Below are 24,127 nucleotides of genomic sequence, written 5' to 3' on the forward strand. Positions count from 1 at the left end.
AGACATCATATGAAAAATTCAGTACTTGTAAATAAGACAAGAGACAGAAGAGATAGAATTCCCTGTTTGAATTTTATTTTTATTTTTTTAATCAATGTACAACTTTTGTTTACAACATGTATAAAACATTCTCACTGAAATATAAACATTTGAGTACAAGGATGTGATAAAATTAAACAAATGAGGACTTTGTCAGGGTGCCATTACATTTGTAGAGCTATACATCTGGCCTCAGTTGATCTGTTACACCGAGAGGATTGAACATGCCATTAAAAGATGTCTTTATCTGATGAAAATTACCACATGCTTCACAAACTTGTCTCTAAACCAAATATCATATCTAACGTGTACACTTTTGTTGCTCAAAAAACTTTAGCTACCACATTAAAAGTTAAAAATACCAATAATCAGGACAACAATGAGTGTCTCTGATTTACAAGGTGAGTGGGACAAAGGCGTTTGTAAAGATGGCAGAGATTGTAAATACAGCTTAACTTGCTGAAACTGTAGTGTGCAATACAAGCTTCAAGCTATCAGAGTTAAAAACAGATTGCAAAGAATTAGATGGACAACTGGAAAAAATGAAAAGAAGCAATAATTCATTAACAGAAAAATCTAAGTGATTGCCGACACTATAAACCAGATGACTCGTAAACTGTGGTACTGAGTTACTATAAACTACTGGGAAAGTGATCTCATTCAGTCCAATCAAACATTTGCGGTCAACATTCTCAATTCATTTGCATTCGTGATCTAAAGAAGAATTATTTTCTGTTCAACATCCACAACACACTCACACGTAACACCTTTCCAATTATGCTGACTATAAACACATGCTGTTAAACCAAAACGGCACATGGCCAAAACATAGCCTGGATTCATGACAAGCATCTTGAAAATACCTCATCAGTTACCAAAGAGCATGCTGCTGATCTTGGTTTATGATCAGTTTCAGACAGTTTGCAGCAGGAAAAAAAAATAATGTATAAATCAAAAAGGTAACCAGGAAAAATTAAATCAAATGTGATACTCCGAATAAAGAGCATATCAATACACAAATATATCAACAGAACATAAACAGAACAAACACATATGAACATATAAATATTAATACAAAATATTGATATTTGAGATTTAGACTTATCTATTGAAAATACACAGTCATATACACTTCATGTTCAAATCACGGTTGGAAAACTGCAGGGAGATGAATTCAAACTTGATATTTCCTTGTTATTCTCGTTACTCTAAATACCTGAAGTTATTGGAGCTATGACAATAATGGTTTGCTGCACTTTTCCCTTTCTACATTCAAGCAGTCTTCCAAAACAAAACACGGATTTTAATATTTCAAACACTGTAACATGGGAAATTTAAACCAATATTAACAATTGAAATTAAAATATAGTTTAAAAAGTGCCAAATGTCACATGCTACATCAAATTTTGTCTTCCTCAAAAGACAACCAACGCTCATGTCCTTAAACATGTTTCTGTTTGTGTTCAAAGGATGGTGTGAAATAAGACAGAATAGATTTTTATAATAATACCTCTATGTCTATAAAAACATCTTAGCCAACAGTTTGTGCTCATTAACACACACCAAATGTCAGTCCATCTCCACCGTGTCTTAAGTCCATGAAACAGTGTTTCCCAAACCGTGGCTTGGAGCCCACCGGTGCCCCTCTCCCACCCTGTTTCTCCACTGAAACAAGAGAGCTTAAACCTGGATTGTGTCAGCTACTCTTGTCATGCGCCGTCTTCCTCTAGAGATGAGCAGACTGGGAATCTCTGTCTTAAACATCGCACTGGCTTAAGGCTGCATTTCCACGAGGGCTTTGTGTATTTCCTGGAAGGAGGGCCGTTCCTTTGTGTTCCTCCTCCAGCAGCTCAACATGATCTTGTAGAGTGAGTCTGGACACAGCACAGGCTGAGGCAGGTAGATCTGCACCACAGGGAGCATGGAATTAAGACAGGGATTCAATTGTGTTCACAGCTCTGAGAAATGCTCGTATCGATGCTCACCTGTCGCTTCTGGTCCCTGAAAAACTCCCCCGTGTTTTCTATCACCTGCTCATCAGTGAGCTGAGAGTAGGGTTGTTCCTTGCAGAAGTTTAGGATCTCCCACAGGGTCACCCCAAAGGCCCACACGTCACTAGCTGTGGTGAACTTACCCTGCAGAACAAAAGATGTTAAGCATGTTTTCTTGCACCAACTGGAAATATGTTGGTTAAATTCCAGGGAATATTAGCAGAAACATAAATGTGAGTAGCAGTCCTCACCAGAAGGATGCTCTCCCACGACATCCAGCGTATAGGCAGCACTGCTCTGCCCTGGATGCGGTAGTAGTCGCCACTGTACAGGTTCCTGCTCATGCCAAAGTCAGCTATCTTTATTGTGTAGTTTTTTCCCACCAAGCAATTCCGTGTGGCCAAGTCTCGATGGACAAAGTTTAGAGAAGAGAGGTACTTCATCCCTGAGGCTATCTGAGTGGCCATGTAGCACAGATTATTGAAACTGGAGAAGAATGGGGAGAGGTACTGTTATGCTCTGAAGAAAATACAAACAACATTTACTTACATTAGCCACTTACTCACCTGACAGTAGGTGCATTGCTCAGCAGAGCAAGTTGTCCCTCAGGTTCGTGGCGGGACAGAAACTGGTTGAGATCTCCATTTTCCATGTACTCTGTGATCATGCAGAGCGGGTCGCTGTAGATGCACACAGCGAGCAGGCGAATGATGTTGGGATCCTTCAAACGTGACATGATCTTTATCTCTTTCAGGAAGTCATTCCTACAAACACAAAACAATTTGCAGGAGTTAAACGACTTAATAAGTCAGAAATATATTAAAGTCGCGTTTATACTCTACGATTCATCTCAGTTCCAGTTAAGAAGCACCATACCTTGCATTTTTGTTGGCATCTGAACGGAGCATCTTGACAGCCACTAGGACTGGCTGGTCTTCAGGGATGTCAAACAAAAACTCTTTATTCATGAACTCCTGCATTCCCTCGGCTTCACACAGATGTACCTAAAAGAGAGGCAACGAGAGTGAGATTCATCACTCGGCTTGTGCTACTATCTTCAAGACAGGCAAACAGCACCCACCTCTCCAAACTGGCCCTCTCCCAGCTTCTCTTTAAACGTGAGTAGTTTTCGTGGGAACTCCTCCAAGACAACATCCTTTCCCGACAACAGGTCCATAGTTACTGCAGGGATGGCATATGTGTTGCTTCCTGTCACACCTTGCAGGTTTACAATGTCTGCCTCTGCGTAGTGAGGGACGCCATCTTGGACCACAGTGGTTGTGTTGGATTTAGAGGCCGCTGTGCTGGTTGAAGCTGGAAAACAAAATAAGTTGAGCATATTTGACTGTGCAAATCAATTTAAATGGATGTGTGTATTGAAGCAGATGTGTGTGTCCACTTACTGGGCTCTTCTGAGCTCTGTGCAAATTCCGGCAGCTTGCAAATGAGGCGAGATGGCTCCTGGTAGTCTGGACCGAGAGGGAAGATGCGCTCATACGTGGAATTAGACTCTTGTTCACTGGTTGTACTCGACTGGTTGGGGTTGTTGCTGTAGCCGAAAGTCTCACTCTGTATTGACAAACTAGCAGTTAGTTCATCATCCAGCATCCGGCGTGAGACCTAGAATACAGGACGTGGGGGGTGAAGGGACAGATCGGACCACCTCCCGAAGGACAACTTTAACAAGTATATAACAAAATTATTGAATTTAATAAATCAGTGATGAGCTCACCTTCTCCAACATCTTCTGCCACACTTGCCTCCACAAGATAATGACAATGATGGCCACAAGGATGAAGATGATGGCCACTAAACAACCAATCAGAATCCTTGTGTTGCTGTCATCTACTTTGTGCGTGGGGTCATCCTCTGGAGAGAGAACAGGGAGAGACACCTTTGAGAGATTTTGAAGAGAACGTACTCTCTACATGCATGCAAAACATGTGGTAGCCATCTTCCCTGTTAAATCAGTATATTAAAGCATTTACAATAACCAGACATTCTGTAAAATGTGTAAAAGCAGAATAGATTTCATGGCGGACAATAAAAGACTCCTTGTATTGTGCATGACGGCTCAGTGACAAGGCTTATGCCTGCTGTGGGAAAAGTCTACAGGCCTTTTTCACAGAACACAGGTGTAATGGATCAAATTTAAATGCATGTAACTGCTTCAGTTTCAGTCTCCTGGTTCTGTGCACGTTGGCTCACTGTCACACTGTCATGACTTATTAATGTTATTAGTAACACCTAGTGCTTTTCCTAAGCCATAAAGTCTGTCCCAAATCTTTACCACACACTAATTTCATAAAATAGGCATTACATACATGCGATCTTGCCACTATTTATAATTCATTTACATATTGTCAATACACTGCAAGACAGCAGTATTTTTTTCTGATAACACAATATCAATAAGTGGATTGTTTGCATGCTGTGTTTGTGTACTATCACGGCCAAATGCTCAGATAAAGGTGTTGGGTGTGACCAAAAAAGAAGATGCCAGGTGTTTAACTGTCACAGGATTTTTAACCGAGTCTGTCTATTATTAGTAGCATACAAGTGGGGTGGGTGTGTGTGTGTGTGTGTGAACGTTGCGATCACTAACCTGGTTGTGTGTTAGGTGTTAGTCCTTGCTTTGGAGGAGCCAGTGTTGTGTTGTACATGGCTGTATCTAAAAAGGGAGATTGATCTCATCAAACTCAAAATGAAACAGTTTTCTTGATGGTTTATAAACATTAATTGAAAAAATTAAAATATACAAGAATGTCATGTTATACACACAGTTGTTCAGTGTGTACCTGACTGGAAGGTGATCTCGCTGAACAGCATCCAGGCATCAGCAAAATAGAACTGGCACTTCATGGCACTGGCCATGTGATTGGCCAGGTTGACGGTGACGAATTGTGCGCTGGGATTCTTCTCATCCACCACCGGGCTGAAGGAGAGGGGCACGGCCTCCCAGTCTAATTTGGAGCGGAAGTAACAAACCACCTGGCGGAAGGCCTTGACGCGCCGAGAGAACATGTTGTTGCAGTGGACCTGGGATAGAAAAAAGCCACGTGGAGATTTGTTTTTAATGCTCAGGGAGACAATACTGAATTATGACGGGTTATTAAGATTAAGGGAAAAAAAGTGGAGGGGGATTTTTTTTTTTTTTTACAATTTTGCTGTGAAGGAAAAAGTCTAAATGTCAAGAATAAAGTTGAACTATACTTTTTCAAGAAAAAGTCAACATTTTTGTAAAAAAGTCAAGAAAAAAATTTGAAATGACGAGAATAAAGTTGAGCTACTATTTTGAGTAAAAAGTCTAAATGCAGAGAAAGAAGTTGAAATGTTGAGAGTAAAGTTGACACTATATTGAGCAAAAATGTTAAATGTCGAGAAAAAGTCGAGATGTGGAGAAAAAAGTTGAACTGGCCTACTATTTTAAGAAAAAAGTCGAAATGTGGAGAAAAAAAGTCGAGCAAAACATTGACATGTCAAGAATAAAGTATACATGTCGAAAAAAGTCAGAAAGTCTTGAAAAAAAATTGAAATACTATTTTGAGAAAAAAGTCAAGAATAAAATCGAAATATCGAGAATAAAGTTGAAATAATATTTCTAGAATAAAATTATATTTCAAGACTAAAATCAAACTTTTGAGAATAAATCAAACTGCTTGCTTTGCGCATAATGATCCTACGGTACACCTTTTGTAGATGAGCTCTATTGTACTTCTGTTTTAATGGGCAGATGCAAAGGTGCAATTAGTGGTTACAACTTTGTGCAATACAAACAGCATATGTTGTATCACAAGACATGACAGGACAATTAATAAAAAGTTGTTTGATCCTGAAGGTGTGGAGCTCACACAAGTTCTGCATTTCAGGCCAAGGCATTATTACCTAATTTGATCAGGAACCTCACCTTCATGGTGGTAAAGTTTCGTATACGGTCAAACTCAAACGTTATCTCAACGAATCCACTTGGGAAGCTCTCATTGTTCCAGCCCACGTAGTCGTACCCTGGCCACACATTGTAGACGTGATTGAGTGTAAAATCGTCCAGACCACACACTCCGTCCGTCAGCTGGCCCAGGCCCTCGGTCATACTGAGAAACAGAGAGGCAGAGTGTAAGGGGCAAAAAAGGCAGAGAACATCCGAGCAACACATTTTCTTTTCAAAGTCCTAGCTCTTCTGTTGTAATGTACAAACATTCAACACTGGGTGGCAGCATCACCACAACTAATTCCTCTCTCCAGCTTTTGGCTGTGATATTGTAATATGGGCCATTTTCTTTTCCCTCTGCACTGTTTCCTGACAGAGAAAAGAAGCTCTGTGTCATGGAGGACATTATTCACCGGTGCCACAATCCAAACACGACTATCAACAAAAGACCCTGATTGGTTCATTCCGGTTTTGAAATTCTGCAAGCAGGGTTGACTCAGTCATTCCCATGAGGTATTGCCTAACAGTAAACCACCATGACCAACTCATCACTGTCTGTCGTTTTTCTTTCACCATGGTGACCAGGCAACAACAAGGTAAAAGGGGGGAATTGAGGGATGTGAGGAAAGACGAAGCAGTGCCGTGGTGTCTGAAAGAGGAAGACAATGAGGAAGGAATCACAAAACACTCACAAACCTGTGGCTGACGGCCCCATCATAGACAGAGTCATTGAGAAAAGCAGGGTAAGCAGGCAAGCTCATCTGTTCTCCCGTTGGAGCGTTGTATGAAACGAGGCCGTCTGTAAAACAAACAAAATTATTCACTTTTAAGATCAGTCCACTCAACCTCAATGGACTTTTTGTGGGTCCATCATCCATGTTGGCCATAAAACCATTGTTTAAAACCACCAAGTTTGTTTGAGATTGTTTTTGAGAACTTAAGGTCACCGTAGCTACCAGTAAGCCAATTTGCACAAGTGATGGAGGGAATTTTCCATTTATGTATTACAAAAAAGTAATAGTTCGATATTTAATTAGTTTAATGAAGCACAAGGACAAGCAGATAGAGAGTATACAGTTCACATGATGCTAAGGAACCTGGTGGCACTTGTCCCAAATTGTTTGCTGCCCATAAAGTTTCAGCTGTCACAGAATATGGAATCGAGAAATTAAAGATTTAATGTAGGTTTCTACTTTTCTTGTCACTAGTTGTTGTGCCGTGTTCTTTTAACTTCAGGTAGACAGTTGAAAATATCATCATTAATGGCAATTAATGAAACTACAGTTTAAAAATGATATCCTCTCTTCTTTGTTTTCCTCTAGTTTGATAACATTTCAATTTAACCATGAAAAAACATTTCAAAATGTTATCGATTCATACTTATGCTTTACATTATCTCAACAATGTTGCTCACATCACCCTGAAAGTCTGCCTGACAAACATTTCTGCCGTACCAGACTTTCTAGAACTCATTGTTATTCATATTCAGATAACATGCATAATGTACAGTCATGCTAAGTTTTAGCAGAACTTTTAATATGATTGATGAATGAGGTATACCCAAGAATTCTGGACAAGTATGTGTGCACAAAAAAGCATAAGAAGCCATAGCGGTCACTAAAAGTGCATCCTGATATCTGCCACTTTTCAACTTTACTTTGAGCCCAGACCTCATGATATTCAAGGGACAGGTGAGACAAAAAAAAGAAGAACTAAAACAGTACCACAGTTGGCTGACTCTCCCCGTCATAAATGAAAAGCAAAGTTACATAGTGCTTAGATTTGAGGGGAATAATGGGAATATAAAGCACTTGTTCCATACTTAGTGGTATGATTATTATGTACACCAGTTTTGGTTAAACAGTAGTCTGCATATCATGAATAGGTGACAGAGAATCAGCTGATCCTCTCTATCTTTATGGACTCAAAGGTGAGGATCGATGCTTCCGCTCAGCTGCGATATTTCCCCCACAGGTCTTGGCTTGACTTTCATAAGTTATCTTTTCTTCACTTGTGCGTTTTTCCCCACCTGACCCACCACTTACCGAGCCACTCGCAGCCGTACAGCTCCACCCTCATGCAGACATTCATGGAGTGGTCTGTGACAGGCATGAAGCGGACAAAGTGAGCAATGATGGGTGGCTCGAGGTCCTTGAGCACAATGTCATAAGCGTTCCTGTTTCCTTCAATCACCTACACATGAAGCAAACACATCTATGAAGATACACATTTATGACCGAATGACTGGGTATGCAATCCGTGTGATAACAAAGTTATAGCCTCGTCAGAATCAATGAATCAGTTCATTATCTATTATATAAACACGTCGTCACATCAAGGAAGCAATGACAGGCTATAAAATACGATGTAAAAGCAGTGTACTTTTTTATCAGAAGTTTGTTAGAAAGGTCAAAATGCAGTATATCATAAAATGTCATCCAAGCAATAAAAACTTTTACACATTACATCCCAGCCAGTGTAGAGGACAGACTTATGGGTAAATGTACCTGCTTGCCCTGCCTGTTTCTCCACGAGATCCAGCGGCTGCCATCTCGGCTATACTTAATCTTGTACATCTGGGCAAACTCATTGCCGATGCCTCCCGCGTGACGACCCTGGGTGCCCACGAGGGTGATGAAGTGAAGCGAGCGCAGGTTAATCTGGAGGAACTCATTCAGGCTGTCTGGCTCCACTGTTATCTCCGGACACCACGCGCCGTCACCCTCCTCGAAGTTCAACCTGGAGAGACAGAAGAAAGGGAGACGGAGGGAGAAAAGATGAAATACCAGTGGGTAGATGTTCGCATGAGAATTACAGAAGGAAGGGGAAGAAAGCAAGGGGAGAAGAAAAATTAGGACAGGATGGAGAGGAAAAGGTGAGAGGAAACTAAAAGTGAGTTCGGTTGGGGGAAGTGAGTTCTTGCAGCCTGTTATGAAAACACCTTGGTGAAAGGCTGCGTCGTAAATTCATCTTAAAGTGTTAATTTTGGGCAAGGGGCTGGAAGGGGAGCGGGGGAGACTGAAAATACAGCCAGGATGGATGGGGAAAGCATATTACACCATTATCCTAATACTTACTGAAGGCCACCCAAGTTCTACAGGCGCACACACACGCACGCACACACGCCTCCTTAATCATGCAGCTGTAAGTAGAACTGATACCCCAGTTTGTGGTTTACTGCAAATAAACAGGCAGAGCCACCTTGCAGGATAAACCATCCACCCACACACGTTTCATAGTATGTTTACTCTGATAATGTGTGTGTGTGTGTGTGTGTGTGTGTGTGTGTGTGTGTGTGTGTGTGTGTGTGTGTGTGTGTGTGTGTGTGTGTGTGTGTGTGTGTGTGTGTGTGTGTGTGTGTGTGTGTGTGTGTGTGTGTGTGTGTGTGTGTGTGTGTGTGTGTGAGCGTGCGTGCGTGTGTGACCTACCTGCCATATCTAGCAGCGGTGGAATCAGACCATTGGCTGGAGGCAGAGATGTCCTCATCCTGTATCTTGTCTCCTGACATCCCCAGAGGATACCGACACACACCTGAAACAGTTACAGTAAAAGCTGTTATTTTCCTTTAATTTACTTTATGACCATTATGCAATTTTGGGAAGGCCAGAATTACATAGAAGCCTTATGGTTATGACACAACCAGGAAAATAGGACATTTCTGTTGGTGTTGGCTTCTCTTTTATTTTTACAAGTCAACATTTGAAAAAGATTTCTCATGAAGAAAAGAACCAGTCCTGTTTGTGTTACTGAATTTGCAAAGGAAACATTGACAATGGTGGTAAGTAACGTCCATTTACAGGTGGCATGTAGATAGTTTTCAAAGGTTTTTGGCAGCCTGCTGCACGTAAAAGTAGTAATATGAGAACAGTGAGAGTGAAAAGTTACAGACTGGACGCTTAAACAATGAGATGAAATTTGCGAAAGCTCCTTAATGCTGAGAGAAATATTGATGAATATTGATGAATATTGATTGAGTTCTTATGAAATAAAAAAAAAAAGCCTTAAATGGAAGTTTTTGAATAAGAAAACCGCTTCTAATTGACATATACAATTACCTCTTTTTTAAGCAGGAACCTTCTGGTCTTTCCACCCCCGATATTTACCTGGGTTATGGTTATCACACTCTGAAACATACGGTCCCCAAACTCCTCTCAGACCAACCACAGCGCTGGTCGGTGTTGAATATTCGAACCCATACTCAAACATTCACCAGATGCTCTCAGACATTTCTGAGACAGAACTACTTAACTCAGCTTCTGTCAAGAAACCTGCAAAACATGATGGATAGCGCTGGATGAAGGGGTTGGGGTAGAGCTGTGGGAGGACTCCACATATACGCACACTTAGACACAACTACACACTCTTTGCTGTCAAGTTGTGGTTGCTTTATTGAAATAATAAGCTGGATCCATTGAGTGTTTCTGCCAGTGCAAACAGTGCTGGTATCAAACACATGTGCATGAGTTAGTGTTAGTGTGTGTGTGTGTGTGTGTGTGTGTGTGTGTGTGTGTGTGTGTGTGTGTGTGTGTGTGTGTGTGTGTGTGTGTGTGTGTGTGTGTGTGTGTGTGTGTGTGTGTGTGTGGCAAAGGTGGCTGGTACAAGCCCATCACGCCCCCACTGTGCGGTCAATAGAAGCAATATGCCCTCTGCTTCCTGCATACCCCTCCGCCCCCTCATCCTCCGTTCTCTCTGTCTCCTCTCTGTCCCATCCTCCTGTGTGGTCTCTCCCCTCTCTCCTCCGCCCCCTCAGTGGCTACAGGAGATTAACGTTAACAACTTGATTTACAAAGTCTTCATGTTATTAAGACTCAGTGGGCTAGTGGCTAACTGAGCACGACGCAGCCTACATGGTATCGATTACCTTTTACAAGACTGTATTAATTTACTGATTTGTGGGTGTTTCAGAGATCAGAAGATAAAAGGCGCTTTTTAAAATGTATGGGCTGATCTTGAGTTTTGGGTCTAACACTGATAATTCCACCTAATAGGATATGACCGCAATGCAACCTCATTTTTGGACGAAAGAGCCTCAGCGTTGGGTTGCAACTTTCAGCTGAGTTCTTGGTGGAAGTTAGCCTGGCTATTTGTCTTACAGAAAAACCTTTGAGAAGATGCCAGCAACAGCGGAGCTTGAGGTTCAAGGCCTTCTCTGTCCCTCCTCTGTTCCTTCTTTTTCTCTCTTCCTCTTTTCTTCATCTCCTTCAAATATTTGCTTAAAATTCGAGATGTGGAAACGCCTAAATGAAGACTGATGACCTGATACACTGCTCACGTGTCACACACACACACACACACACACACACACACACACACACACACACACACACACACACACACACACACACACACACACACACACACACACACACACACACACACACAAAGCATGCGTAGATGGAACCACACACATGCATGCAGGCTTCATCTTGGCAGTGACATGCATGGTGCACAAACAAAAACTCTCTGTCCTCCCATCGCCATTCCCATCTAACCTTTGTTCCAGCTTTCTCAATTTATCGCCAACTGTTTACACCCCTCCTCTCTGATTCTTCTACTCGCACCATTAACATTAACCGAAATCAGCCAACGCGTCTCATATTCTGAGCATATTAGTGGTATCCTGAGCTACATAATTACAAAACCATTTCAGTGATAGGTGCAGTGCTCAAACTGCAGGAATGACAGCTGAAGTAAAGCAAAAACGGCTTCAAGAACTACAAAAAACAATTCACATCAAACGAGGATAAGATTAAAACAAAGTGGGAAACTATGAATAGTAATTATTGGCATCAAGTAGCTGAAATGTTGAATCTGTCCTTGTGTTGCTGTGTTGCTGCTGCAGCTCTATCCAGCTGGAGATTGTAGGGTTTGAGGTGGTCGGCGCTCCTCATTCACACAGAGGTGAAGTGTAAACAGAACTCACGATGGAGAACAAGGTGAGCAAAGAGAAGCATCTTTTCTATTTTTTTACTTCCACAATACTTCCTCACAATGAAATATTGTCAAAAAGACAAAAAAAAAAGTACTAATAGTGGAAATTATGTAGTGATTAGGTGTATGCCACCCGATTTGAGCTGATATCCGTTTTTCTTTGAGGTCTTGCCAGAAAAATAGAGTGTACTCACAAAGAACAGTGCAACAACATCTCTAGTCGGGAAAAACACAGAAATTGTTGTGACATAATTGATGAAAATAGAAGACATTATCTGATTCTTTAACCACATCCTTAGAGAGTCAGAGAGAGAGAGAGGTGGGTTTCAGTATGCTGTGCCGGATGTGTGACCACTCTTCCAAATGTTGGTTTTTGCTGTGTTTATTTATCTACCCAACCCACTCAGAGGTGAGCCCTGGGGTGAGCTGTGGGGGCAGACGAGTGTGTGCATTTGGATGCACACATACACAGCTTTACCCCTTACACACCACATGCACACCACCACCACCCATCAGGCTTCACATTCAGCAACCCCATCTAAAAATATCACCTCAGAAAAAGGTGGAAAAATACCAGCTTTGTGTGGTGGAGGAATAAAGAGAGAGAGAGGGAGATGAAGGAGCAATAGGCCAAACCTCTCTTTCACCTCTTGATTTTTACCGCACCCTGACTGCTGAAAGGACGGCTTGTTCTGTCGCGTTTGCAGTTTAAAACACACACAGACAAACTGACACACACACACGGATTCACGGATGTTTATATTCACATATCTGTCCCGTATATGTCAGGGCAGTTTTGGTTACATTGCCTATAAAGTTACTTCATTGCATCTTAATGTGTGACCCTGTAATCTGCTAAACAGTGGCCCCTGTGGACACAAGTGGGAATTACAGTCAGTTGCTTCAAAGCTGCAATAATCAATGGCATGTTCAAAATGACACATTTCCCTTAGTACACAAAAAAATAGTGATCTTAGGACTCTTGTGTAGTACTTGAATTTTGACAGGGTAATGTTGTCTGTAGAATTTGAATGCATCACCTGCCAACATATCTGCCAGCTTTGATTATTTTACCCAAACGTGGTTCCATGCCCTCTGTTTAACACACACAATAAACACACTGATGGCTTCTATCTAACAGCAGTATGGTGGTACTTATTGAAATATAAAGACGTTAGTACAGTGCAGTGTTCTGCAACAGCCGCAGCTTCCTCAGACGCCTGAATTTGAAAATGATTTACAGTTTGTCATTTGTGGTTCAGTCCTTTTCTGCTATTTCACCAAGATGGCGACCATTGAGTGTGGAAAGTGTCCACCATTTCACACAAATCTTTTGGACCGTTTTGAGTGCATCATCTGGGTACTGGTACACACTGCATGTTTCTATACTGGACAGCCTGAACGCCCCTAAGCACTAAAAATAGTGAGTGTTGGTACATAAGTATGCCAACAGTGGATAAAATGACTATTTGTTGTAAGAAGGGTCTCACTCTAAGAATTATTCACTATCCCCGTAATTCCTGTCATCTCTGCACAGTATTTTTAGCATCTTTCAAGTCATTGTTTTGATTTTATAGCCCACGATTTTACGGCTTTGGTTCACTCTGCAAATTTCTCTTGGTGTCTCCTTGTCGTTACCTAACACATTATATTTAGCGACTGTAAGCTGCTTCTTATATTAAACTAAGTCAATAAAACACATCTTTGAATTTCAAAGTTGCATTTTATTGAATTAAACTTTTCATCTGTAAGCTTATTTATTCTTTCAAACGTTGTATACTTTCTGTTATGTGTTTTTAATGATTCAAAGAGCTTCCAAATTTTTTGCTGCATTCATTCATTCAAGATTTACTCTAAACACCCTCACAAAGAGAAGCCCACATAATAAAAAAAAACTGCCTGATATTTGGCTGCTCTGCCTGGGCCTGTGCTCATGTCCCCACCTCCTCCCTCTCCACAGTAAAATAAAGTTCGCCCACTCACAAGTAAAATGGGAAAGACAGGGATGGTATAACTCCATTGCTTGGGAATTTTAAACAGGGGAAAGTTGGCATCGCTCAACATCTCAGCTCTATTAAATTCAGCCATGAATATTTCCAGACTGTGGAAAAACGACCCTCTTCTCAATGCAGCAGAACTAAAGCATTAGACAGAATTATAGGTGGATATATCCTGCTTCCATATATTAGAGCAGGTTGAGATTTGAGCTTTTAGTGACAGTGGAGATGATTTTTTATTTCAAAAGATCGCTGGTGGTTTCTGAGAGGAAAACTCACTTGGTTCACATTATGGAGCAAAACATTGTCTTGAACAGTGAACTTGTTGAACTTTGACCATGATCAGATGCACAAATAGTACTTTCCATGACTTATGAGTGGTCAAATACTGGGAATCACACACACACACACACACACACACACACACACACACACACACACACACACACACACACACACACACACACACACACACACACACACACACACACACACACACACACACACACACACACACACACACACACACACACACACACAGAGCAAAGACAGAGCCTATTCGAATGGACTTTCCTGCTGTCAGAATGTCTGGTATGCATTAGCCACAGACTCCAGTGGGATAGCTGGATCCACAGCATGCGTGTGCATGCGGGTATATGCAAGCACACACACACACACACACACACACACACACACACACACACACACACACACACACACACACACACACACACACACACACACACACACACACACACGCACACGCTCACGCTCACAAAAACAAGGAAAGAAGAGAGACAAGAGGGAGACGTCTCACTGAACTCAAACATTTAAATCCTAAAGTGTAGTTGAGAAGATGGCTCTTTAAATACTCATGCTCAAAGTTTTTGGTGCTGAATCCTAAAAGGTCAAATGTTTTACATATAGTTAAGTAGATCAGAAATGTAGCTATTAATAGATTTGTGTAAGGAAGCATATGCATGAAAGTAACCACAGCACGTACATATTATTTTAGTAAATCTCAGCAACACTGATCTCTATCTCACCCACTCGCTTTTTATTTTCTCCCTTTCTTTGAACTCCTTATAAAACTCTGTTATATTCTGATAGCTTTGGCACAAAGAGTAAATAAGTGACTAACAGGGTGAGTCAGGTCTGGATGTGTCTTTACATGTGATGCGTCTCTGTGTGTATTTGTGTATGTGTGTGCAAATCAATGGTGACAAAATTCAGTGTGGAAAACAGCTGCTGTTAAAAAGTTTCATTTTGAAAAAGTTTACTATGGTTGGTTTGAAAAATGTTTTAAGTTTTCCTTCAGCGCTGTTGACTGATCTCCATTTGAGAGAGCAGAAAACCCCCGGGCCGGTCATCATGACTTCATGTTTGCTTGTATTTCATGCTCTCCCAAAATAAAACTGGGTTTACGGTTTTAAAACACTGCAGAATATGATGTCAAAAGTTTTATTTTGAAGGTGGAAGTGGGGTGGAGTGAGGCCGGAGGATGTGGAAGTGATGGGGTGTTTTTTTTTCCACTGTTGGGTTGTTGTTTTTTTAAACACTGCTTGGCAGCTTGAGGCCAGTGTGAACTGTAACCTCTGGTTTGAACTTTGCTGACAAAACTATCATTACTTACTGTTTCAATCTGAGTATATCATTCATTATTCTTTCAACAATAAAGAAAACTCAGTCCGATGACAGAAGCTTTGAGACTGAAATCATAAACAGTAGCCAACTCTGGGTTTTTACTGGCAAATATCTGCTGTATTTCTACAATTTCAACAAAAACTAAAAAGCTCTCTTTGGTTCCTACTTGACTCTGCCTCTGCCCACCAAATGTTGCTACTCTATTTCCTTGTAAAAAAAAAATCATTGCTCCCTTTTCATCGACATCACAAAAACCACCCATACAGTGGAGGGAGAGCTGGGGAAAGGCGTGCATGCTGGGATCAAAGAGGCCAAACCAGAGAAAAGGGACCACATGGCTCCCACAAAGCAGCACTTATCCAAAATGTGAATCAGTCGCAGTCTGGACGGCTGGACTGAAGCACCAAACCCAAAAAACACAAACCAAAACTCACAAAAGTCACTTAATAGTATTCATAAACCGTTGAGTATGATCTCATTGCAGCCTGAAATTTGAATACAGACACAAAAGTCCAGAAAAATGGGAGAACAGAAGAATTTGTCTTCTCCCAGTGGCACACACCTGGGTTGACCTGCGATGTGACGGCTCCTAATAGGTGGAGGAGGACGAGCAGGAGGAAGTGAATGTCCCACAGGTGCTTCATCCCAAACACATGCAAAGAGACAGACTTCCAACCTGAAAGACAAGATAGAAACAGTAGGTTACACAAACGTCCGATAGATGGTTTCATATATTGTTTGAGCCCAAGGCTACGTAGCTCAGGATGTGGCCTGCCCAGTGGGCACATTTTATTTTGTATTTACTCCTCTGTATTCATGGGAACCAAGCATTTATTCAGATATATAAGTGGAAAATAGGAGTTAATTGGAAGCATGTTTTTATTTCACTCCATAAAAGACACAATAATTGCCACCTAACAGTGGAATTTCCATTTATTTAGTGCTTTATCACTCCATGAGAGCAGGCCTGTTAAACTCTAACTGTGGACATGTCTCAATGTCAACAGGACAGAATAGTCTCAGTTCACATGCAACTGCAGTGAAAGGCTTCGCTTTAGGATTTTAAAAAAAATGCACAGTGATTGCAGGAAGAAATGATGAATGAATGAATGAATGAATGAATGAATGAATGAATGAATGAATGAATGAATGAATGAATGAATGAATGAATGAATGTGGACAAATTTGCAGAGAGGAGAAAGAGACATTGGGACACTGAGTTTCAGACATGACCTCAGCCGGACAAACGCAGCGCCAACATGTCGCCTCCAACTGACCACTCAGTCCGGTGGCAGAGAGGTACAACCAGTTTCAACAACTTTCTGTCCAAATTTCATTCATGGTGTGATTTTTTTTTAGTTGTAGAAGTGCAAAGAATCAATCAACAAGGGAATGCAGGCATCCTTGTTTGCTTCACATACAAAATTTCTTATTGAAAAAGTAGTTTTTGCACTGCATTAGCAAGAGATTCCACTTAGTTCACTTCCCCTAAACAGCCTCAAGTCATTTGACCATGATGGAAGCTTCGGCCCCTTTACTGCTGCTCGAAATCTCTGTTATATAATGCAGGTTAGTTTTTTTTTTAATTATTCACACCATTTTAATTACATGTTATAAGTAAAAAAAAAAACTTTGTATACCAAATCAGGGAATGGGACATCCATATGTTAGCCAGAGAGGAAACTCTACAGCAAAAATTATTTTTTTGGGTAGATTTTTCAAGCTGAATATTGTACCCACTATCTAATGATTATGTATTCGCACCGTAGTGCAGGCGCCCGGATTTGTGCTACAGATTTTCAAGAAATCATCAAAGCAGGGTTATATCAACCCAGAGATACATGACACAAAACAAACCTACCAGAGCACTGTGGGAATTTTCACATCTGTGTGTGTGTGTGTGTGTGTGTGTGTGTGTGTGTGTGTGTGTGTGTGTGTGTGTGTGTGTGTGTGTGTGTGTTTGTGTGTGTGTGTGTGTGTGTGTGTGTGTGTGTTTTGTTGTTGTGTGTGTGTGTGTGTGTGTGTGTGTGTGTGTGTGTGTGTGTGTGTGTGTGTGTGTGTGTGTGTGTGTGTGTGTGTGTGTGTGTGTGTGTGTGTGTGTGTGTGTGTGTGTGTGTCAGACATTTCCTGCTCCTTATTACTGGCCAAAAAAAACATTTTCTTGACATTTCCCTATTGAAATAACCAAGGATTCAGCAGCATGCAGTGCTGCAGTCTGGTCAGTGGAACACAACTGAACCACAGTGCAGGCCTCTGTTCATTTCCTCCTCAATCTGCTGTCAGTTATTGTACAGTACAGTTTTGCACCGAGACAGACATATAACACCATTTATGATTCTTTCTTATTGCTCGCATGCGAATCTCCTCCAGCAGTAACGTTAATTACATTAATGCTCCAGCTGACCTCTGTCCAAACTAACCTCTGACTTAAATGCAGAACAGGCTCTGTCTGCAGACCTGTTGATGATGAGCTATTTCCCGAATTAACTTTGTTTTCAACCAGCTGGCATGATTTATAATAACACCTGATATTAAAGAACTGTGTTCTCACTTCTCCAAATGACACTTGCTATTGAATTACTAGACTGAACATGTGCATTTGGAAATATCAGATGTTTGTTGTGTTTTTTCTCAAACAGAAGTGCTGTGGATGAAAATAATCTCTTGAAATAAGAGCCAAATGCTCAAGTGTACCTTAAAAAGCGGTCCTAAAACTGACCCTAGACTAATCTCGTGCAACCATCGTTGATAGTCCACCCGCTGCATTTTGTGACACTAATTACAATCTGACTTGCCTCTTTCATTATGTCTTCACACATAATCTCGTTGGTTTTCTTACTGCCATTTCCTGCAGCTTCATGTTACAACCATTTCCCACTGACACGCCTTTACTATGCTTAATTCCTCTTGGCTTTTCATAACTAATGAAACACAAACACCTGATGGCTTGTGAGCATTTGGAAGTCAAAAATGTGTTTACCATGTGGTGGAGAACACTTATGTAAAGACTGCTTGTATTGTATAGGGAGGGAGAACTGACCTTTGGTTCTACATTTGGAGACTCTCAAAGGACCATACTGGTGTGTTTGCATGCTTTAGCCCATTTACTGCAAATAACATACATGTTCCATTACTGCTCACCATTTCTGATCACTTTTAAACTATTAATAGGTCCTGGACTGATACAATTTAGCATACATATAGATGTTTAATCAACAGATCAAAATACATGCTTCTCTCACATCTTCAATCATGTCAAGATGCAGTATCTATAAAACTAATGATCAAACTCCTGTCAGCTTTACTTCTACTTTGAGAGCAACAATAACAAATCATTTTAAAATCACAGCTTCACCTTATGGAGAGGTAGTGGGGATTAGCTTTGAGCTACGCTTGAAAAAGCGCAGTCTAGAGGAATAGAGGGTGAGACACATTTAACAACAGACGCCTGGACAACAATGCGAGTTTTAGATGTCCTAAATGGCCACCACACCAGGAAACACCACCTAATTTAGATAACAACGTGGCCTGTCCTCGGGTAAGTGCAGGTAAGTTGTCTGTCATCCGCTGAATGCATTGCATGAAAGTCTGATGAAGCCACTGCAGGGACTTTTAAGGACTTTAAAAGATGGATGTTTTTTTGGTTTTTTTTGCAACATCACTGCCACAACACAGTCCAAATCATTCACTCTTATATCACAGCCAACCAGTATTTAAACTCTCCACACATTACTTTATGATATAACTGCAAATGTTTGGATAATGAAAAACATAGTTATGAAAAGCCAACTTTGTGTAGCTTTCAAAATGTAGTAAACGGCTCGGACATCTGAGTTTAAAGAGTCAGCTGGTCTGCATCAGCTTTGAGAAACTATGTTATTGGAAAATTAAATCCTGAAGAAACCACCATTGATCTTGAGAAAATAATCTGAAACTTCATAGGTCTTCTAAAAACACTTATAAACTGTGTCTGTACTTAGTTTTTTTCCACAAAATTACAGCTGCAAATATGAGATCCAAGCTATTGTTGATGTTCATATGATGTGAGTTCAGTTGAGTGTACAGATATTTTCAACACAGGAATTTCAATGGCTGGCTTTAAATGAGGAAATGGATTTCCTGTGTGTCACTCGTAATACTGTTGCATCCTTTGGTTCCAGCTGTGTTCTCAATACCTGTATGAAGAGAACAGCTGTTCTTCCATATCTGGGCTCCGCCATAGTAACATTGGATCAGTCAACAGTGCCACAGCTATACAGGCACAGGTTCACAGCCATGGAAAGTTCTCTGTGCTCTCCTATTACAGGAACACAGCAGGAAAAATTTATTCATGTCCTATCTCGGTTTCCAAAAATACCTGTTCCAGGATATTTTTTCACTTTCACCGATATGTTTCAAACTTTTAAGGGAGAAACTCCTGAAAAACATTGTCAAATCAGATGATGGATTAAATTATAACATATCACTTTGTATACAAAAGATAATTAGCTGTAAACTATGCTTTATTCTGACATGAAAACCAAGCATTAATGGTGAAAGAAAGATTTGGGGAATAGAGGCACCAGCTGCACAAACCCTCCAGTGGTGAATTTATTCTCATAGCTCCTGAGAGACAGACCAGAAAAAATATAGAAGATTTAGGTCACATAGACAGAGATACACAGTAGGTTTGACCTCTTGTAATTCAGCTTAGTGGCGCATCCATTGAATAAGTAATTCTGCAAAGGTTTTAGAAATTCTCTAACCGAGGTGAAATAATGGAAATCCTGTCTCCTTCCAGGCACAGTATGTCTGCCATGTTTACTGCTAATTAAACAGTCTTTCAGCAGCGACCAGCAGACCCCAGCACACAGAGTTTAGTTTGGATGTCACTGGTCTGAGGTAAAGTCTGCGCTCTACTGTAACCATGGCGCCCAGGTAAACTGGCTCCACCATTGAGGAGCACTTAGCTCACACTTTGCAAAATGACAAACCAATACATGGATGCCAATAAAATCAGGAACACTGAGAGTGAGGAGGTGTAGATGGAAGCAGCAAAGAGGTGTCAGGATAACGGAGGAGTAAAGATGACCTACGGGCCTTTAGGTAGAGGTTTTCCAAACCAGAAAAGCAACATTAAATTTTTCTTTAAAGTAATTTTCACTACAGTATTGACAAGACAAATTTAGGGTAAAGAAAGTGAGTTTTATGCTGGTTTTAATCTTGTGGTTTAAGAATGAAGTCTAGAGGCCTCACTTTGGGATAACAGGTTGCAGTGAGACTAACATTGTATTACTGATTGTTGTGGCCTAACTGGACCTAAATAGTGACAGAACATAGCATTGTCATGTTGAGCTTATCATGTTGATGAGGGCATTTTGTGTGGCTGTAGGGTCAAGTTTAAAATTCAACTTGTCGTGAAAAAAAATATAATGTGACTCTGATCTCCTATCTTTCTAAGCAGCAAACCTTCATGGAAGTCTGTATCAGCACACAGCCCACATTTATGAAAATAATCCTCCGACACTTTTAAAAGCTTTCAGAACAGGAACGAAAAATAAACTCGGGCAGAAAGTGCATAAAGTAATTTTAAAAAACAGCCTTTTAAAGTAGAATAGCATGTATGGCACATTTCGATGTGTCCCGAGGAACATTTCTCATCAAACATAAATCTAAGTGTGTGACGAGAGGGCACAGGAAAGAATAAGAGGGGAGAAAGAAAAGGACATGACTTCACCAGTTTGTAAATGCAGAGAATGACAAGAGATATAACAAAGTGCTGCTTGAGTTTCAGGTCCCACCTTCTCTGAGTTATAAGTTAAAAAAAAATGTCCAGGCAATAACTCAAAGGAAAATTGGCTTCATATACTGTATTTCTAGTCCAAAAGTCTCCTCTGTCCCTCAGTGAATTATGTTTGACCATCAGTGGGTTGAGAAGGCCCCCAAGCACAGCCCTCTTTATGATTTTATATGCACCCAAACACAATATCAGTTTATTATCTAACATTACAGAGACAGTGTGTTTTCTTTAGGAAACATCAGTGAAAACTGAGATCACAGTGCAGTCACCCATCGTGGTTTCTTGTCATTTTTTAAACATTATAAAATCATAAAATGAGCTTGTGTTTCACTGCTTTCAAAAGGACCCTAAATTTGTTTTTGTTTTGTCTTTTTTCTTTCACTAATTCCACATTATTCAAGTGTTACATTTACATAGACATTCCCTGTGCAGGAAACTGTGACCACAAGGGGCCGGTCAGTTGAGACTGAGGCTCCCATATTCAGACGGCGCAGAGCAAAAAGTCCATCTCCCAGTAAGCAATCCCTTTGTGGTTAAAGGAATAGTTTGACATCGTGGGAACTGTTATCTCGCCCTCCTGTCAAGACCAAGATGAGAAGATTTATGCCCCACTCTCATACTTGTGTTTTAAATCTGAAGCTACAGCCAACAGCTGGTTGGCTTATCTTAGCATAAAGACTGGAAGCAGAGGGGAAAGAGCTAGCTTCGCTCCGTCAAGTAGTAAAAACAATATCCCCTTAGCTCTAATTTAAGGTGTAAAAACACAGCAGCATATGTTTTGTTTTTTGTTTTACACTTCTGATTTTGTAGATTAAACAGATCATATATCTAATTCCCTATGTTTTGAGTCTTCATGCTATGCTAAGCTAAGCAGATGCTATCAGTAACTTCATACTGCAGATAATAGAGGGAAGGGAGTGTGTGTGCATTTGTGTGTGTGCGTGTGTGTGTGTGTGTGTGTGTGTGTGTGTGTGTGTGTGTGTGTGTGTGTGTGTGTGTGTGTGTGTGTGTGTGTGTGTGTGTGTGTGTGTGTGTGTGTGTGTGTGTGTGTGTGTGTGTGTGTGTGTGTGTGTGTGTGTCCTGCATCAGTAAGGGATTCTTACTTTTCTGTATCTGAAAATCTTTCCATAATTAACAGTATGTTACAGACATTTACACAAACTTTCTCACCAGGGATCAAATATGAAAACAAAACCATACGTGGTGGTTATTGAATGTGGTGGTATATGACTGTATTTACTGTACCAGTGGGAGTTATGGCATGTGAATTGACATTCGTCACAATATCTAACATGTCAGCTTTCCATTTAGAATAACATCTGTGTCCAGATATATTCATAGATATATTGAGACTAAGGCACCCATTCAGACGGGACATACATAAAATATGACAGAAAGAACAACCTCTGATCACTTTGACTGCACCTTTGTTCAAAAACACAGTTTATCATAGACACCAAGGGCTGATAGGCGGCGAGGAGAGTTTATTGTATCAACTCGGAGCAGAACGTTCCTGGAACGACTATTTACTTGAGTTTCTGTTTCTGGGGGGAGAGTGGAGGGAGGGAGGGGGTCTGTGTACCATAAATATCAGATCCCTCTTGGCTAGTTCAGGAAGTGGTGAAGGACAGATACTCCCCTCAGCAACCCACTGACAGAAACACACTCACACCGTACTGATATTTTTGAATCAGAAAGACAACTTAAATACGTTGAAGATGCACTGAGTTTCCAAATTCACAGGAATAACTGATCATTTCAGCCAGCATATGAGGACTTCACACACGGACCCCCACCTTTACTAATCTCATATCCCTTAAAACTCAGTAGGATCTCATCACCAAGTCTTCCTGCAGAACACACAATGCTAAAAAAAAACAGCGATTTTATTTTGTTTTCCCAGGCTTTCTTGCTTGTGTAAATAATTTGATTTTCATGGGCGTGTTGGGTTTAGCGCACAGAGCAACGTTGGTGCACCACCAGATCCTGCAGCATGGGAAAGCCTGTAAAAGTCAACACACAGGTTTACTTGGCTCAGCTCCCTGCCTCTGTCTCTCTCACATACACAAACAGTGTCAACAGTTGGGGTTTTACATGAGCCCTTGCAGGAGAGGAAGCAAGCAGTGGAGGCTCGCAGGGTTGAGACAGACTTAAAAACTTCATCATCAAGCCATCAAAAACTGTCCCGGGTCTGGTGATATCAGGCTCCGGACAGAAGAGGAGGACAAAGGAGAAAATGTCTGCCAACTACTTATAAATGACATCTTCTCTCATTATAATTCAAACACCGAAAAACAACCCATCATTTCTGTCAAACATTTTGAATTCATGTTGATTAAAATGTAAGATATAGCTACTTTCACAAAGTACAACAGCAATGTGACAGATTCATCTCCAAAATTAACATATGTTATGAATATTTTATAAAAATATTTGATATTGGATTCTTGCTTTTTCATCGACCCACAATTTACTGGTGGCAACAATTGTGTTGGCAGCTGTAATTTAACAGTGGTATGACAGATGACTGCCACATATGACCATAGATGATAATTTGCATTTAGCTAAATCTCATTACCTCAAACCAGAAATCCTGACAGTTTTTGATCACAACATTCAGACTTTCAGTTTAAATTAAAATGGGAAATTTCTTGACATTAAAGTATAATCAGATCTTTAACTATGGATTCATGGGTGGTAACACCTAATCTGCTCAGAAGGCAAAATATCATGCCACATGTTCTGCAGGTTTTGCTTAATTTACGTCCATCTACTATAACAATGATAAAGTATGATTCATTTTATCTTGTGAAAAATT

The 24,127-nt window shown here is 40.6% G+C and overlaps 1 protein-coding gene across 1 annotated transcript in view; it reads right to left on the reverse strand.

The window, feature by feature from the left end:
* Positions 1-66: 66 nt before the first annotated feature.
* The window catches only part of ddr2a (discoidin domain receptor tyrosine kinase 2a), a 29,845-nt gene continuing 5,784 nt past the window's right edge, over positions 67-24,127 (reverse strand). The window contains exons 2-17 of the mRNA XM_069694806.1: positions 16,093-16,206; positions 9,387-9,489; positions 8,466-8,697; positions 8,004-8,151; positions 6,655-6,757; positions 5,938-6,121; positions 4,829-5,069; positions 4,636-4,701; positions 3,763-3,899; positions 3,434-3,650; positions 3,112-3,344; positions 2,907-3,034; positions 2,597-2,794; positions 2,282-2,516; positions 2,025-2,174; positions 67-1,944 (exon numbers count right to left, since the gene is read on the reverse strand). Of these exons, the coding sequence (XP_069550907.1) occupies positions 1,813-1,944; positions 2,025-2,174; positions 2,282-2,516; positions 2,597-2,794; positions 2,907-3,034; positions 3,112-3,344; positions 3,434-3,650; positions 3,763-3,899; positions 4,636-4,701; positions 4,829-5,069; positions 5,938-6,121; positions 6,655-6,757; positions 8,004-8,151; positions 8,466-8,697; positions 9,387-9,489; positions 16,093-16,174 (2,589 nt within the window). The 5' untranslated portion in view covers positions 16,175-16,206 and the 3' untranslated portion in view covers positions 67-1,812. The remainder of the gene's footprint in view (positions 1,945-2,024; positions 2,175-2,281; positions 2,517-2,596; positions 2,795-2,906; positions 3,035-3,111; positions 3,345-3,433; positions 3,651-3,762; positions 3,900-4,635; positions 4,702-4,828; positions 5,070-5,937; positions 6,122-6,654; positions 6,758-8,003; positions 8,152-8,465; positions 8,698-9,386; positions 9,490-16,092; positions 16,207-24,127) is intronic.

This window comes from Brachyistius frenatus, unplaced genomic scaffold (genome assembly GCF_029030835.1).
Source record: "Brachyistius frenatus isolate BFR_SWC_R1_liver_20210118 unplaced genomic scaffold, ASM2903083v1 Contig_18, whole genome shotgun sequence".
NCBI classification, from domain to species: domain Eukaryota; kingdom Metazoa; phylum Chordata; class Actinopteri; family Embiotocidae; genus Brachyistius; species Brachyistius frenatus.